This window comes from Rhea americana, unplaced genomic scaffold (genome assembly GCF_003343005.1).
Source record: "Rhea americana isolate MKP2758 unplaced genomic scaffold, rheAme1 scaffold_156, whole genome shotgun sequence".
Lineage (NCBI taxonomy): Eukaryota > Metazoa > Chordata > Aves > Rheiformes > Rheidae > Rhea > Rhea americana.
The window spans coordinates 1,594,406-1,611,320 of record NW_028185661.1 but is presented as its reverse complement, the minus strand read 5'-3'; the positions used below and the strand labels follow the sequence as shown (position 1 = coordinate 1,611,320).

Sequence of the window (16,915 nt, the reverse complement as noted above, 5' to 3'; positions counted from 1 at the left end):
ATACTTGCATTCACTTCCCATTCTGCAATTACTATGCACTGCTGATGCCATTATTGCTAGCAAAGTCAGTCACAGAGATGGGTCCTTGAGGTTTAGTAAACTGCCCTTCATGAAAGGACAAAGTAGCCAATAATTTCATATAGCAATGTGAAGCTGGAAAATTTGCTATTTGTTAGTCACTCAGCAGTAATTTATAGCTTCATAATAATTATTTCAAAATTCACGGTGAAACCCTAGTTTCATTTCAAAGCATGAATAAAATTCTCAATGAAAAATGATCATGGGAGATGTAGTGTTTCACCARCTGCACTTTTTTCAACTTAAATGCCTCGAAGTAACATTTTTTTTCTGAGACAACCCTAAGTTTAAGTGTAAAATGAGTAGTTACCTGTAATAACATACATTGCACAGTTGCGATCATTTACAGATCTGTCATCTACTCGGTTTCTTGATATGTTTACTGTATTTTCTTCTCAAAGAAAAAAGGGCAGCCATTATGATTATGGTGTTGTATGTGACTTACAGTAACCAGCCTGCGGTGCCTCTCAGCAGTTATACATTCACTTTGGGGATTCAGGCTGAATCTTGTCATGTTTTCGTTTTGAGGAAAATGAATCTGTTTGCTCAGGTCTGCAGTGAAAATGATTAAGCTAAAAATAGAATCTATCAAATACTGAAACAGCTGCAAGAAATGACTTTTACTTTCACATAGTGGTTGTCTGTCAATATAATTTTGAAGATTGAATCAGCCTGCTATATAGTTTGCCATAAACAAATGAGAGATCTCTTAAAGCAATGCAAAACACAGCATTTTCTAGGTTTTTCCTTTAATTCTGTTCTATCTCAGTAAAGAACTACATAAAATGTAGCCAGAGAACTGGTAACATTCAGGATGATGAATCTGCCACAGCCCTTGACAACTTGCATTAGGAGGAAAGGCTCTATCAAGTGTATAATCAAATTATAAAGGTGATCATAGATGTAGCTGTATAGACTAGGGTCATGTGGTGTATGTATTTGTATAATTGTTGTTGTGTATATATTTGTATACCTTGTATAAAGAACAGCTAATTCTTGTTTCTTTCTTAAGGAAATTTGACAAAACACATGAAGTCAAAGGCACACAGCAAGAAATGTATGGATTTGGGAGTCTCAGTAGGCTTAATAGATGACCAGGATGGAGAAGAAGAATTTGGTAGGAGTTCAAAATTTTCTTTTCTTTACTGTATTTTTGTATTTATTTTGTCATCCCATTTTCTTACCTTTTCTTTTTAAAGCTGTTAAATTCTGGTAGAGGGAAATGATACAGTGATAAGCAATCTTAGAAGCTAGTGGCATCAAGAAATTTTGGAAAAATCTTCAACCAAAACAAATGACTGGCAGATGCTAAAGACATTGCTGCTGAATTTTGCACAGTGTTACACAGTTTATCTTTACTAGTTTCACAGATAAATATGACAAAACTGAAAATACCACAAAAACAGCTGTTTGGCTAGAAAAAAATAGTCTGCCTTCATAAAATACAGTATTTCTTTCGGAATATTTGTGCATGAAATTGTCAAAATTTTGAGATGCATATTTCATAAAAATTGCTAACAAGCAATCAGTACCGCTAACGAGGCACCCAGAATTACAAATATTTTGCTGAGCACTTAGCACAGGCTTTGCAAAGAGGCTAATCTTCTTGTGTCAGGTTTGATCCTCCTTCACAAATGATTGAGCGTTTATCAACAGATAATTCAGAAAATATGAAAATTTTTCATCTTGACCTGTTCTGCTTTTCCATTAATGATGAGAGCTTTATCAAAATGAATTTATTTGCAATAGATGGGAATCTTACATGTCCTGCATACCAAGATTCCTCCGTTGAAGAAGAGATGAGATTGAGGACAGTCAAAGAATGACAAATTAGGTTTGTGTGAGTTGTGCTCAGTGTGATAAGATGATTTAGCTGCAGCAGACGCAGTGAGACGTAGGGCAGGATTGTATGTTAGCACTTTGTTTTGGATCTTGGCATTTCTCAGTGCAGTGGTGGAATTTCCTCCCTTCTCCAATCTCTCGGCAGGGAGATGAGTCCTGTTGCCTTGCCTTGTTGTATTTTTCTCATTGAGTTTATTAGTTTGTGGATGATGTTTGGAGAAATGAGAAGAGTGAGGAGCCTTATATTTAAGTAGTAAAGGACAAGGAAGATGAATACACCTGCTCCCATATGATAATTTCTAGGAGAATAAGCAAATCAGCCTGAATCTAATTCTAAATAATGCTGGGAATGTGACTCAGCTAGTATGATTCAGTAGTGCTCTAGGTACAAAGAACCTATACTTTCCCCTTTTTTAGCGTTGTTAGATTTATTCCCTGTCAGGAAAGCTAAAAACAACYCCCTTAGCAAATGTTTTACCAAACAACTTAGAAGATAAGCAGCAATACAAATGATTCTTTTTCTCACTTAGGAGCAGTTTTCATTAACATTTTCAGCCTTCGTGTGACAGAAGACTTTTCACAACTTTCTTCGACATTGCTCTGTAGCTTTGCACATTTTATTTAGTCTTACAAACTAAAGATGAGCAGATATTTCCATATACTGAGACTTGAAAACATTTTATTGATTGATAAGCTGATACTCCCAATTATATAGCTCAGACATTGCATTTGTGGTTATAATATAATGGTAACATTTCCATTGTTAACATGGTTACCCATAACATCCTGTACAAGTAAGTCATTTCAAACATTTGTTGAAAGATTGTTTTCCTGTGGCTCCAAGACTATTTCACTGAGAGACAGAGACTCTCTCTTTCTTTACAAATAATGTGAACAAGTGTGTGTTTAACCATATTATAAATACCTTATATGTTCTCTGAAATATGTTCTTTGTTTTAGTAGAGTAATTACATGATGTTGCAGATAAAATAGAGTCTTATATAAATTTCGAAAAAAATATGACATTCAATGGAATTTGCCATATAAATCCATAGCATTTTTCCAGAAATTTATTTTTAAGACAGCAATGCATTTGTTCAAAATAAAGATGGTAACACATTTTTACTAAGAACCTAAATACAAAAGAAAAACAAAAAAAGCGACTTGGTGATAAAATTCCTAGCTTCTCTAAATGATCTGGCTCAGGTACTCAAAGCAAACCAGCTGTGACAGCACAAACCTCAGCACAAAAATCCCATTGAAGAAGCCGGATAATTAAGCTCATGATAAACACGCAGCTGCTGCAGTCAAACCAGTGTAGCTTCTCTAGTAGCTGGATAACACTGCATGTACAATTGTCCGTGTAAATTCAATGAGTAACTGTACACTTTGAAAATATGATTTCATCTCTTGACTCACCTAGGCACACTTGAAGTTATGTCTCGTGATAATTCAGAAACTTGCTTGTTGACCCATTTTAAGGCAAAGAAGCAGGAAAAAAGTGTGACTTACTTGCATATACTTCTGATAAAAGTAGGTGGTTCTACTGCACACACTGAAGTCCTGCACTTACTATTTTTTTTGCTTTGGTTGAACTTTTTTTTTTTTTTTTTTTTCCTTAAGAATGAGAGAGCGGTATCTAGGTATCAGTTTATAAAGAGGCTTTGATCACCTCTTTTGCTGCACCCCTTCCGCCAGGGCAGTGCAGCCAACCTCGTGTTCTGGGTAGCACTTGCCAGGTCTGGGCTTGAGGGAATATCCTCAGCCATCATCGGAGCCTCCACAAAAGCAATGTGATAGGCCTTGAGTATTGTGCTGTACTTGCAGCATTACGCCGTCGTGGCTCTTTTTACCCCTCCTCCCTCTGGTGAGTTGTGGTGCTTGTTGAGTCGCACGTCCTTTTGGTACTTCAACAAACGCCACCTTTAAATGCGAGTATTTTTGATTGTTAAAAATGATCTTTCTCGTAGAATCAGTGGTCCGTGAAGTCCAATATCTTTCTTCAAATGGAAGCCAATATGAGATGATATAGAGGGAGGTGCAGAAAATCTGATAAGAAATAATTACGACCTCAGAAAAGAATGTCGTCTTTCCCTTAGGCCATGAAAGATTGGCCTGCTTCCTAGCCCTTAGAATGCCTGTATGTCTCAAACTGATTTCTTGCCCTAGCTTCTGTAATACCAATCATTCTTACGACAATAAAAATGTCTGCACCTTTGCTTAAGATAACTAAGCTGTATGTCTTCAGTAAGACTTTGAGGTAGAGAACTCCTTTCAGAGAACTAGGCAAAAATTTAACAGAGCYACCAACCTTATAATTACAAAGGAATTTGCTAGGTCTGCTACTATGCATTTTTTTAAGCATAGTCTATCATACCGATTTGAACAAATCAGTTTTTTAGACTGATTTGAGAAGTTGTCTTTGACCTGGGTAGCAGTGCAGATTAACACATGCATATTGAATATAACATTGAATATAACACATGAATATGGAATGAAAAACTGTATTCAGTCCAGAACAGCACACACATGCACACCCAGAGCCTGTTTTTTTGGTAATCTGAGAGGCTAAAATTTTGTTGCACTACAATGTCTACAGAAAAAAGAAAGAGATGTTCCGTAGCTGTCTGAGAATATATGTGATCAGAGCTTTTAACATAGCTTTCTTTGTGTGTGGACTTGTCATTATTTGGGTATTAGTAAATACTTTCTAGCCTTGCTTTCTGTATTCAAAACCATTCCCTCATCCGTTTATCTTTCATCTTCTGCTCTGTGGAATGTTCTTGTCACCAAAATGCAGGGTTACAATGTAAGGAATGTTAATATCTGAATTAAATTGTCAGATGAGGTGAACTGTTTAGTGTGACAGACTGCAACTGGGGATATCCTCTATTGCTGTGTTGGTCCAAGATTTTGCTATGCAGTTTTAACAACGCAATAATTTGTCTTCATGTTAAAACAGTTATGAACTTTAAACTTATAATATTTCACATGCAAGTATAAATTGTATAATATGCCTGTGTAAACTTGCAAAAGATAGTTTTTAATAATTTTGTAGATGAGGAGAACTTACTTGAATGGTCTCTATGGAAATATTTTATCTCAAAATATTCATGACTTTGCCTGCTAAAAGACCTAATTGTAAGTTTCAGATATATATTTTATATATATATGTAATTTTCATTTTCTGCAATACTAAATAAACCTTTTTAAAGATATAATGGTTCTAAATTAATCAGCTATATATTATTTATTATAGTAGATCTTAAATTAGATTTCATGGCTCTTCATTGGCTTAATTGTGTCTCAGTTTGTGTTTTCAGTGCACCTGCATTTAAGAAATGGAAATACATGAAAATCTTTGCAATAATACTTCTGCAAGTAGAATGTAAAACTGGTTCTGCATAACTTACAGGAAATATTTTTAAAATACTTTTTAATATCACTGTCTAATCTTCAACTAGTTGTGCATTAAGCATGCTGGGGCCCTACACCTACAGCGTGGGAATAGAATAGCTAATGTTAGGGTTGATTTACAATATGCAGGTTAACCAAGAAGGCTTAGATGTGAGTAACTCTCTCTAAAGAAACAGAGTTTACTGCTATTTTTACTGTCAGTTTTACTCTGTTACTTCCCATACTTTAGGTATGAAATTCAAAAGCCCACATTTTTTTCCTTAGCTCTGAGAAGCACAGGGTTCACCAATCTGAACTTAACCCAGCAGATGTCACTGTGAGCCCCTGTTTGGTGATGGGGAGCAATGGACAGCAGCTGAAGCAAGACTGAAATTAGTCAAGTAAAGCTTATGTGTATCCTTAAAAAGACAGGAAGACACAGAAGAAAAGTTTCCATACAGATATTAGCTTATTTCACAGTACTTCCTTTTATTTTGCTTCTAAAATTTGTTGGACTTGTCCTGAAGCATTAGTCCATTACAAGACTARTTGAATATGCAAAAAACAAGTCTAAACTGGTATCAGTTTAGAAAAGTTGTGTGTGTAGTGATGATATACAGACCTTATTTTCAAGTTAGTATGATGACATACTGGAAAAGTATTTCTGTCTTTATTGCCACAGTGTATATTATTCTTGAGTTTGATTAGGCATATATAATATAGAATAAATACTTTATTGTTAAGATCTTTATATATTATATTAATCAATAACTGAAGATATAGTCACAGTTTCAGCTGATCAACATTACTTCGAATTAAAACTCAAGGGCTAAAAGCCAATAAATTTAGCACAGAGAGAGTCAAGGCTGGAAGTAGATAGTTGACAGACCAACAGAGACTTAGTAAGATATGTTTTTAATCTCTGTAAACAGAGCTAATGGTGATATTTACAGTTAGGCTACCTAACAATTTCCCTGACCCCCTSTTTCTATTTGCTTATAAACTTGCAAAGGTTCAACAGTCTGGACTTATATTTTCAGTTGTCTGGACTTAGATTTGCAGATCTTACTGCAAATGAATGAATGAAGATGAACCTTTTATTTTTCCTGTGAAAACCTACCCAAGTATGGTCAAGTTATAAACTATTGAACTTTGTTACTTGATTCAGTGCGGAAATTGCTAAGCCTGTAGCACCAGGGCCTGAAATGTCTGGTCATGCAATAGGCTAATTGGTAAAAAATAAAAGCTGTAGGTTTAGATTTTGAAGAACTTTGTATTGCAGTAATAATTGGTGAGCATTGCTAAAGCCATGTACAGTCAGGATTCCTGTAGGAAAAACATTTGAAATAAAGAACTTTAAAGTGTGTAGAGGGAGCTATCTCAACTGTCTAGTTCACAGCATCACATTGGTAAGAGTATACAGACTCATCAGCCCTAGGCATTTTACTGATGGACATATCAGGATGCTGATAATTCGAACTAATGCTACTTTGCTGAAACACTTTAAGCTTTTTCTTTCCTGCTTTGGGGTAAAATGTCAGCATAATAGAGCCTCCCAACTGACTCATCAACACCACAAACAAAATACTAATCTGACTGATAAGGTAGGGACCAAGGACAAAATGAATGAAGGAGTAAGAAGACTCTTGCCTCTGACTTTTAGGCACTTACTTTAATACATATGATTAAAAACTGTATTTTATTAAATATAATTATAGCTGGAGTGCTAGCAAAATYCCTAATCAAATGTTGTATCAGCATTTCTGTTATACCATTGATTCCAGCTGTTACTAATTTTTGAAAGGTTCGTKTGCGTAGCCAGAAGTTCCAAGTTTCACCGTGAGGTCCAGGAAGAATTGTCTTTCTGAGAGTTTAAAAGAAAAGAATACCTCAGTTGACAGAGAAAGGAAGATATTCCCCATTCTTCCAAAGCACTCTACCAAAAATTGATGCTGTTTGAATGGTCTTTGCGTTAAAGTGATTAGAGTTACAAATCTGAAAGAGAAGGMGCTTTCACAAAGCGGGCCAGGTTTGGAGTATTCCTCAGGCATAAGAATTATAGACTGAGTATGTGTAGGAGTTTGGATACCTGTTTTTATTAATGTTCACAAACTTTTTAGAAATCAGAAACRTCTAGTGTGGCTATGGAAGCGCTCCGTGAGCACACCCTGTCAGGTACTTGCACTGATAGCAGCTGCCTTGCCCTGCTGTAGACTGTCTGCAGATGGACTTGCAGAGGCTTTGGATCAGGCGTGTATTGAAGGAAAAAAGCCTTCTTTATTATGTGCCAAAAAGATTTTTTTTTAACCTGAGAACTTTCACACTCAAAAACTATTTCCTCATATGTTGGTCGCCTATAAATTTATGCTTTATTTTTCATTCTGAAATATCCCATACTGCTTTATAACCTCATACAAAGTTAAACAGAGCGGTTATTTTGTTCCCTTTGAAAACTGAGTCGGTGCAGGTTATATATATCACCTACCTAAGCATATGGCTATAATTGTACATAGTTTAAGATAGGAAGGAAAGAATTAATTTTTTTCCCTCAATTAAAACATACAGGGAACTTCAGTAGGCTGAGTACAATATCAAGGTGGAACTGCGCCAGTACTCCTCGGTTAACAAGGCCATGCTTGGAAAAGAGTGTCAAATAGCCTTTTGCTGCAAGGAGTGGTCGTAGTCTCCGTTCGGTACCTCCATCGGGAGACAGTCTGTAACCTGGCTGGTTCTTCCTCCGCTTAAAAAGAAAGCAGGAGCTCCCGAGTCAGCTCCTCTAACAACTTCACTAATTTACAGTCATGCTTAAAGCACTCATTCATTACAGAAGTTTGGGGACCTCTCTTTTCAGCAAACTTGCACACAGGTATACAAGACAGAGTGCTGCTTTTTGCATTGCCAGAGTAAGCAAGTTGGGAGTTTTTTCATCTGATGTTTCAAGGCAGTGTGGGAGTACGGGAACCACATTCATTGCTGTCACCTYGCCTACGCTGCAAGCTCTGGCTCCAGGTAACCACACTTAAATAGAAGCTGGCAAACTCATAAAGGGTGGAGGTAAACAGGGAAACAATAGAGGGAAATGATATCCCACAGAGTCCTGCACTGAAGGAATCTGTATCCCACACATGGTTCCCCTTTTCCTTTCCATGTTTTTATTCTGGAAGGTTGAGACATATGCAGAAAAATCCTACATAAACAGTATTTTTYAGAAAATCCTGTAGTATTTCTAAATGTTGATTTGAAAAAGATACTTTCTCATTATAAATCAGGGCATGTTTGATCATTTATTCTCCTTGCTTCAAAGGCATGACAAGTCAGTCTAATTGCTTCAGATAATTTCTCTTGCCAGTAGAGACAACTGCTCATGATTGTCATCAGCTTTCATGGAAAATTTGATTTGTGTATGCAGAGAGAGAGAAAAAAGAAATAGTAGGATTTTCCAGAGGATAATTATGTGATGTTGATCCCCACAGGGAGACCAAAATTCAGAGAGAGTCCAGAGTGAGACCCAAAACTTTGTAATGYCTCGTGCGTTATTTAAAAAATTGCAAAAAAAAAAAGGTATAGGTCACCCTTTAGATACAACACGTGGAAAAGTCTGTGAGATCTATTGTAGAAGCACTGAAAGAAGTTATTTCAGYTTAGAACTCAAAGATTAAAAATGTTTCTATTTGTTTGCATTACAAATTAAGAATGAAAAGCACTGTTATTTGTGTGAAGAAGAGAAATGACAGAACTATGGATGAAAAAACGTTGAATAATTCTATGTGATTGTGTTAATAGTGTATTTAACAATCCTACTTACCATATTTTAGGAGTGGACTTTTCTGGATTAAGTTTTCTATGAAAATGTATTTTTTTCTTCGAACAGCTTTGTCTGTAGGTGACAATTATAAATGAAGGCTATTCAGAATTAAAAATACATATTTTTGTTAGCATCATTCCAATGACCTGGAGGATTTAAAGTATTTTTAATAACATTTCAGTTCATACCTGCTATAATAAATGTAGAAAATATGTAGTTTCCATATTGAGTTAATGTGTGAATTACTGTGCAGGCGAAGAGAGACTAAGTCATTACAGAGGTGGGTTTTTTTGTTTTGGGTTTTTTTTTTCAGGAATCTGTTAGTCCTGTTCCTAATTGCACTGCTCATTTGAAACCATAAAGGCTTATGACAGCAAGTAAATTATTAGGATGTAKCACTGTTAAACTCATTAATTTTGTCTAGAGTTTAAGATATATATATATTACTCTTGGTAATGTAGCAGCCTGAACCATTTATAGTATATTCTTCGACTCATAAGGGTCTGATTTTTTTAAGACTCATTCATTTTGATGGTCAGTTGCTCTCTAAATTTCCCTAAAACAGGATCTCTGAAATTTTAACCAACCAACCATCATTGATTTTGCAGAGCCAAATGATTTTTGTGGTGATATTTTCTTTGGAGAGCTCTGCAGACAGACCCTTTAATCTAATATAAAATATTAGTGCATCCAAAGCATTTTGACTTTTATAAAATACGTTCCCAGACAGTCTGGCTTGGAATCAGATACAGCAGATGGGATTTTGTCTCTTTACTAAGATTCTTTCTTTCCAAGTTGTGGTATAAAAGGTGAAAAGCTGCAGTAGAGCTGTATTTTATCGATAAATTTACCACCAGACAGCAAAAAATATCTGCACCAGTTTGGTTTTAGGAATTGGATTCAGTAGAGCTTCTCTRTATCAGTGAAGTTTCATGCGTAGGTAAGTTTTTATCGAATTAGGGCCTTGTTGTCTCTTCAAACATCTTGAGTGACTTTTTAATAATCTTTTCAAAACATGAGCAAAGTGAGGAATTCTGGTGAGGTCTAATTCTGGTCCCTTTTACCTGTTAACGAGACAGATTCCTCACTAACAGCCTCCAGTCTTTTTGTTTGTACCTTTCAAAAACCTTTGCAGCAGTGATTCATGTCAGCTACAAGGACACCYATTTGTGAGTCAGAACCAGCTAGAGAATATCCCACTGCTAGGGCTGGCMGACAAGTTCCGTGTGGCGTCACTAGGAACTTAATGAACCAGGGATCTGTTGACTTCTCCCCAAGCGAAAGGATGAAGGGTGGCTTTGAGTAAATGGTTCTAGATGGTTTAAAAGAAAACAGTCAATTCCAGAAGGTGAAAACAGCGCAGAAGCAGAAGATAGTGTATTATATAATTGTATAATTAATTATATACGTGAAATATAATAAAAACAGAAACATATTTAAAAAAAAAAAAATCTGCCTTGTCGTTTGATGCAGTGGGAAGTGACTGAACAGTGCACGTGCAATATGTCTTTTCAGTGTTTATAATTACTCCCTCCTACCTTTTTCCCCATCGGTGTGAGACCTTCATCAGCTTAACTTCTCATTCTCACTTTTGCAGGTGAGAAGCAAAGATGTGGCTATGAACGGTCAGGATTCGATGTGGAGGAGTCTGATGGTGCGGATGAGGATGAAAATGACAATGAAGATGATGATGAAGACAGCCAARCTGAGTCAGTCCTATCTACAACACCCTCTGTTACGGCCAGTCCCCAGCATCACCCATCTAGGCACAGCCTGCAGGATGCCACAAGCGCTGATGAAGATACAAGACTTCCAGACTGTTTTGCTGGGGTTCACACAGACTCTATGGATGGTCTGCCGAAAGCACTGCTAACAAAGATGACCGTCCTTAGCACGGTACAGTCCGTTAGCAGGAACTCCAGGTCCCCATCAGAATTCACCCATCAGGAAGCACATGATGATAAAACTCAGGAGAGAGGAACAGGTCCCAGGAGTGCTAGTGCTACCCTTCCAGAAGTTGCTCCTAGATCTCCAGGTCGTCAGATGTCAGTGGATTACCCGGATCCAGAAGCAGCCTTGGGATGTTCTTTGATATCAACTGCAGTTCTTACAAAGGTAGGATTCTGGTGAAGAGAGAAGGATTTTAAATCCTTCTTTGAAAGATTATTTTGGAAGTTTGGGGAAGATGTTTGTCTTTCCCTTAATTCTTAAGAGTTGTAGGCTGATGCATCTTTAAAAGACTTAAAAGGAATTGAAGCACAAATGTGTAGGACTGCAGAAACAACAGCCCCTTAGGAACACTGCTTTTAAAATAGTGTGATTTTGATTGCATTTTCCCTGAAAGGATTAATTGTAATATAGTCATTTCAGTTAAAATTTGGAGCTGATACACCATATTACAAAAAAGAAGGGGTATAACCAATTTGTAGAATGAGCATATGATGGTAGTTATGAAGTTTTCAGTGGAAAGTGATAGAAGTCTTTTCACTCTAAAATACAGAGATAGAATCACTGGTAACTCCCAAGGGAAATTAATCTAGTCCCAAAGGTTTTTGCCTTATCACTGTAAAAAAATTGTGCAATTGCTTATCTCTCCTCCAAACATGCTTAGTAGTGGAATTAGAAAGAGTACCATATGTTCAAGGAAACTGGGAAATTGCCCTTGCACAATAACAAAAGGAGAGACAAGCACAGAACTGAGACTCGAGTTCCAAGTGCTCTCAGTTTTTCTCCAAACTGAAAGAATATTTTAATAAGAAAAGGATCGGTTTAGCCCATGCTCACTCTAGACGTATGGCTCTTTAGAGCATGCAGAAAGGTCAGTCTATGTACAAGGCTGCAGGACTATTCAGTAATTTTTGCAAATAGCATTGCAAAAAAACTCTGCTGAGGAAATCGCAGAGGGGAACTGGCAGGTACTCAGTGTTTTACAATGTGGCTATATTTTAGTAGGGACAGTGCAACTCACATACCTCATTGACCCTAATGGTACCTTTTAAAGATTTTGAATTCTTATTGCAAACCATGAACATGTTAGAACTTTCCAGAGAATTGCTCAGAAAAATGTGATGTGAAATGTTCAGTAGTTTAAGTAAAGGAGTGATTACTGCCTTCTTAGTGATGAATGCAATACTTACAAATATTGTATGGGTGCAGCTACAGAAAAATAAGGAGCAGGACATTTTCAAAAGCATAAACAGTAAGTAAAAATTTTATTATAGTCTAAGTACTTATTGGCTTGTTTTTTCTTTGAAATCTATACTATTTGTGTTTATTTTTACAAATTTAAGGTAGTGAAGTGTTGACAAGGAGAAACAGGAAAAATTATTGTCATATTTCATTGTTTGGCAAATGTTAATGCCTACTTATAAGGTCTCTGAGTCCATGTGGCAAGCATAAGTTCAAGCAATTTTGTGGTATGACAGGGAATAAAATACAGTGCTCTCAAACCACTGTAGACACCTGCCACAAAAGGTAGGATCATAACATTTGGGTTTTGACCTTCCTTTGTTGCCAATAGATACCAAAAAAAAAAATTTTGGCTGGATTTGCCCTCTCATCAAATAGAGTCACTAAAGACTCAAGAAAATATTCACACAATTAATAATGTTAAATAGTTTCTATTAATATAGCTCTAATAATTCTTTACATTAATGTAAAAAAGGCATATAAGTAATACAAGGTTGTAGTTACTAACTAGATCTCCTCATTTCCTAGATTGAAAACAGGTAGCAGTTGTGGTCTGATGTCTATCATCTGTTTCCGTTGTGAATGTTTGTGGATCCAACTTCTAGCCATCAAAACAAGGCGTAGAAGTTTCAGGGAAGCTATATGTTCATTTAGGAGCATCAATATCAGTTAATCATGAGATCCTGCAAGATGTCAGATAGTAGCTAACTCTGAAAAAGATTTTGATTTCCTTCTGTTACCTGGCTTCCCATTTAGACTGGATGATACTCAGTATTCCTTAAATTATTTTCTCCTTTTACCAACACATCTCCCACTGGTGCTTTTCAAAAGTGTTTTTATTAACAGTTCATTTTGTGCCTGGTCTAAAGATTTCTCAACAGTTTAGTGAAAGCCATAGAATTACAGCTTAGGACTATATAAGTAAGGTCACACCACTTTTTATGTATTATGAATATGCTTAAMACTAAAAAGAGATCACATTCACTGTAGTTTGCCTGTAACATGTCAAAACAAACAGGCCTGAGAGACTGTAATTTAATTTAAAGCTTCTTGTTGTAGGTGTTGTTAGCGAAGGAACTGCAACAGCCTAGGTCACTAACCAACTATATGAGAAGGAAAGGGGGCAAATTAATGCAATTATTAGTCTAGGTTTGTGCACCAAGTCAAGGCAAGCTGGGGTAAGAATGAAATGTAGGTCCTACATCTCACTCCGATATCAATCCATCACTTCAGCCTCTGAGGGCTCTGAAGTTGTCGTCCTTCTCTCTTGATTTCTKCTCATCCATTCTCCAGATTAAAATCATATAAGGACAAATATGTTGTGATGTTATCTCTGCCAGGCTGCAGTGCTACTACTGCAGCTGAATAGATGCCTGCAGTAAAGGAACCTCATACATCAAAAATGCCAGCTTATTTAACTTTCTTGCCTGAGGTGACTTCCATAATACTCAGTTCCCCAAACCTTTTTCCTCCTTAAAAAACGGTGAATGAAGAGTATTCAGCAATGTTTTTGAGTACTAGTGTTCAAGAGAAAATAGCTAAGATAATTATGAAAGGAAAATTCAATTAGTGGATGAGGAAGGAGTTGGAAAAGAAAGGAAGGAAATTAGTGCATTGTTCAAGCTGGGCAGTATATACTGTGAACCAGTTTGTTGTTGCTTTCTAAAGGGGAGGGTGAGAGGTTGGGAGGCATTCCAGGCTATYTTGTGTTTTCATTTAATTTAATGATAGCAGTAGCCATCATTTTTATATGTTTCTGTTGTTCTCTGCCAGAGCACACCCTCTGTCAGCTCTCCCTCATCGCCAGTGGACCAGAGCATGCAGACAACGGGGTCATCACCCTACGCTGAAACTCAAGAAGAGAAGCTCCCTGGGTGCCCACAGCATGCTGCAGAATTGAGAGCTCCTCAGACTCATCTCTTCAGCCACCTTCCTCTGCATTCGCAGCAGCAGGCCAAGACACCTTATGGCATGGTACCGGTAGGGGGAATTCAGGTGGTGCCTGCTGGCCTGGCCACATACTCCACGTTTGTACCAATTCAAGCGGGGCCAGTGCAACTCACTATTCCTGCTGTTAGTGTGATTCACAGAACTACAAGTGCTCTTGGCGACACAGGTTGTGTGGTCTCCGGCACCGCAAATCCAATAGGAGTTGCTGAAGTAAACAGTGTTGTGCCATGTATTCCCATAGGTCAGATTAATGTGCCAGGCATCCAGAGTCTCAGCACACCAAGCTTACAGCCTCTTCCACCATTAGGCATGGAGACAGTGAATATCTTAGGCCTGACAAACACAAACATAGCCCCACAGATACGCCCTTCAGGAATTACTCTAAATGCCGTGGGCCTACAAGTTTTGACTGCCAATGCTTCTTCACAGAGCAATCCCAACCCTCAGACACACATTCCAGGTTTGCAAATACTGAACATAGCATTGCCTACTTTAATCCCTTCCGTCAGCCCAGTAAGTGTTGATGGACAAGGAGCTTCTGAAACACCAGCTTCAAATAACAAAGCGTGTGATGTTCAACAAGAGCTGCCTCCTGTGAACTTCCCTGCAGCCGACATCAGTCAGGTCGCCAGGGCTGCTTCTCCTCAGGTGGCACCCAGTGTCCAGCGGTACAATGTAAAAAGCCTTTCAGAACCTGCCTCTCTGAATGACTATGAAAGACCTGATGGCCCAGGGAAAACAGACATGGAAAAGACTGACCTTGCAAATCACGTAAAGCCAAAGTGCGATGTCTCTTCTGTTCAGGTCAAAAGGGCTTCCACAGCACAGCCCCGCTTAAAGGTGAATTCTGACGTTCTAACCAAGTCCCCAGTCCATCGAACTGTCTCTCCAGATAGACAGGTACACAGGCCAACAGGATTGCCCCGAAGGCAAAATACRGTGCAGTTTAGTGATGGCAGCAGTGACGATGAGGATAGACTTATAATAGCAACCTAGATTTTGTTTTTCGTTGTGTTTATTTTTTTATAACACTTACAGGTTTCTTTGCAAACCTTCCTTTCCTTAAAGCACATTTTTCTGACACAAACCCATTACTAATCTTTGTGCAATCATGAACTCTTGACCAATAATTGTTGTTTCTTGTCAGCTCCAGCCATTTTTGTACATGTTGTATAGACGATTGTGCCTTTTTGGAGTTTTATGTTTAGAAACCTGTACAGATTGTTGAATATATATATATAAAATATATATATATAAAATATGTATATTAAAACCAGGTAGTTGCTTGTGTTTAGTAAGTAAACATCTTATGTCAGATAAATAAAGGATTAAATTATATGTTGCACTGTTAAATGTAAATTTTTATGGCTGTGGGACAAAGTTTCTGTGTACAGATCTAGTATGTAAAACTCCATATTTATTGTATCCATATTAGTCTTGGAAAAGGGTCTGTCCATCTTTCTTGTGTAAGACGGTAGCTTTACACTTAAAAGAGAAATACAGTATCTGTGTTATGGAATATTACAGTAAAATTTTGTTTACTGACTTTACCATTGCTTATGTCGTGCCTTCTTGATACAGCCTAGTAGTTGGAGAGGCGCTTGACTCGTTCATTTTAGTGCTGTTTCAGTTGCTTTCAAGTTGAAAGGATTTGGTGATGGTATATGCCCACATGATTTCACCTACCATGAATGAACTACTCTTCAGGCTCACTTGGAGCAAAACCTTCCATTTCAAAACATCCAATGATGATGAAGTGGAGGGGGAATCCTTCAACTTTTGGTATAGTGAGCATCCATCAGCCCAATTTTTTCCACTTTGTAACTAAAACTTGAAAACTTCCCTAAGAGAAAATGCCAAAAGGGTCAAATGAAATATTTTTTATTTGTAATCTTGAACTATAAAGCCACTTTTTGAAATTAAAATATCATTGAGCAAGAAAGGAATAACTCTGTGTGTTCTTAATTGCAAGACTTGTCATTCAGTTGGTAAAACTGCCACTGCAGTAATGAGGGTTTGGCATTACCGATTACCAGCAGCCTCTGATGAAACTTTGTTTCAGGAAATCTTTATTAACAGCTAGACAAACCTAATTTCTGTCTAAATATGTATTTGTCTTATTCAAGAAAAAAGAGAAGTTTTACATGTACAATGAATGTGCCCTTATTTCAACAACTACTCATTATGGGCATACAAGACATGGAAGGATACCGGAGAAGTGAAATTGAATAACAATGTGTTTATACACAGTGAAAGCTATTTAAAGTAACCAAGAAAACTCTGATGTGTTCAACTCCTTCAAGAGTTATTACTCTCACATGATATAAGGCTGTGCATTCCTGAAAGCTTTGAATTGACCCAGGGTTTGTACTGTAATTTTTCAATAAAGTTATTTTTTTCTCCTATGCCCCTACATCACATTATTACACGAAGTTTATAAAACAATTTTAACAACCAAATTCCAGTAGAAAACTAGAAGACATAGATTAAAAGAATGATCACCTTTATGGAAATAATAAAAATGAGTGCATACAGAATAGCTAGAGCAACAGAGTGGGAAGAAAGTCTTGAAAAAATCAGCAGTAAAAAAGAATGTGAGCTGGGCTACATTGTTCAAAGATTAACTCCTGTAACCAGCTCAGAGAAGTAATTCAT

General features: G+C 37.1%; 1 protein-coding gene across 2 annotated transcripts in view; it reads left to right on the top strand.

The window, feature by feature from the left end:
* HIVEP1 (HIVEP zinc finger 1) overlaps nucleotides 1-16,665 on the top strand; it is a 117,885-nt gene extending 101,220 nt beyond the window's left edge. For both annotated transcript variants that reach the window (XM_085299914.1, XM_085299912.1), the window contains 3 exons: nucleotides 1,091-1,195; nucleotides 10,719-11,236; nucleotides 14,084-16,665. In XM_085299914.1, the coding sequence (XP_085156040.1) occupies nucleotides 1,091-1,195; nucleotides 10,719-11,236; nucleotides 14,084-15,256 (1,796 nt within the window). In that variant the 3' untranslated portion in view covers nucleotides 15,257-16,665. The remainder of the gene's footprint in view (nucleotides 1-1,090; nucleotides 1,196-10,718; nucleotides 11,237-14,083) is intronic.
* The last annotated feature ends 250 nt before the right edge of the window (nucleotides 16,666-16,915 follow it).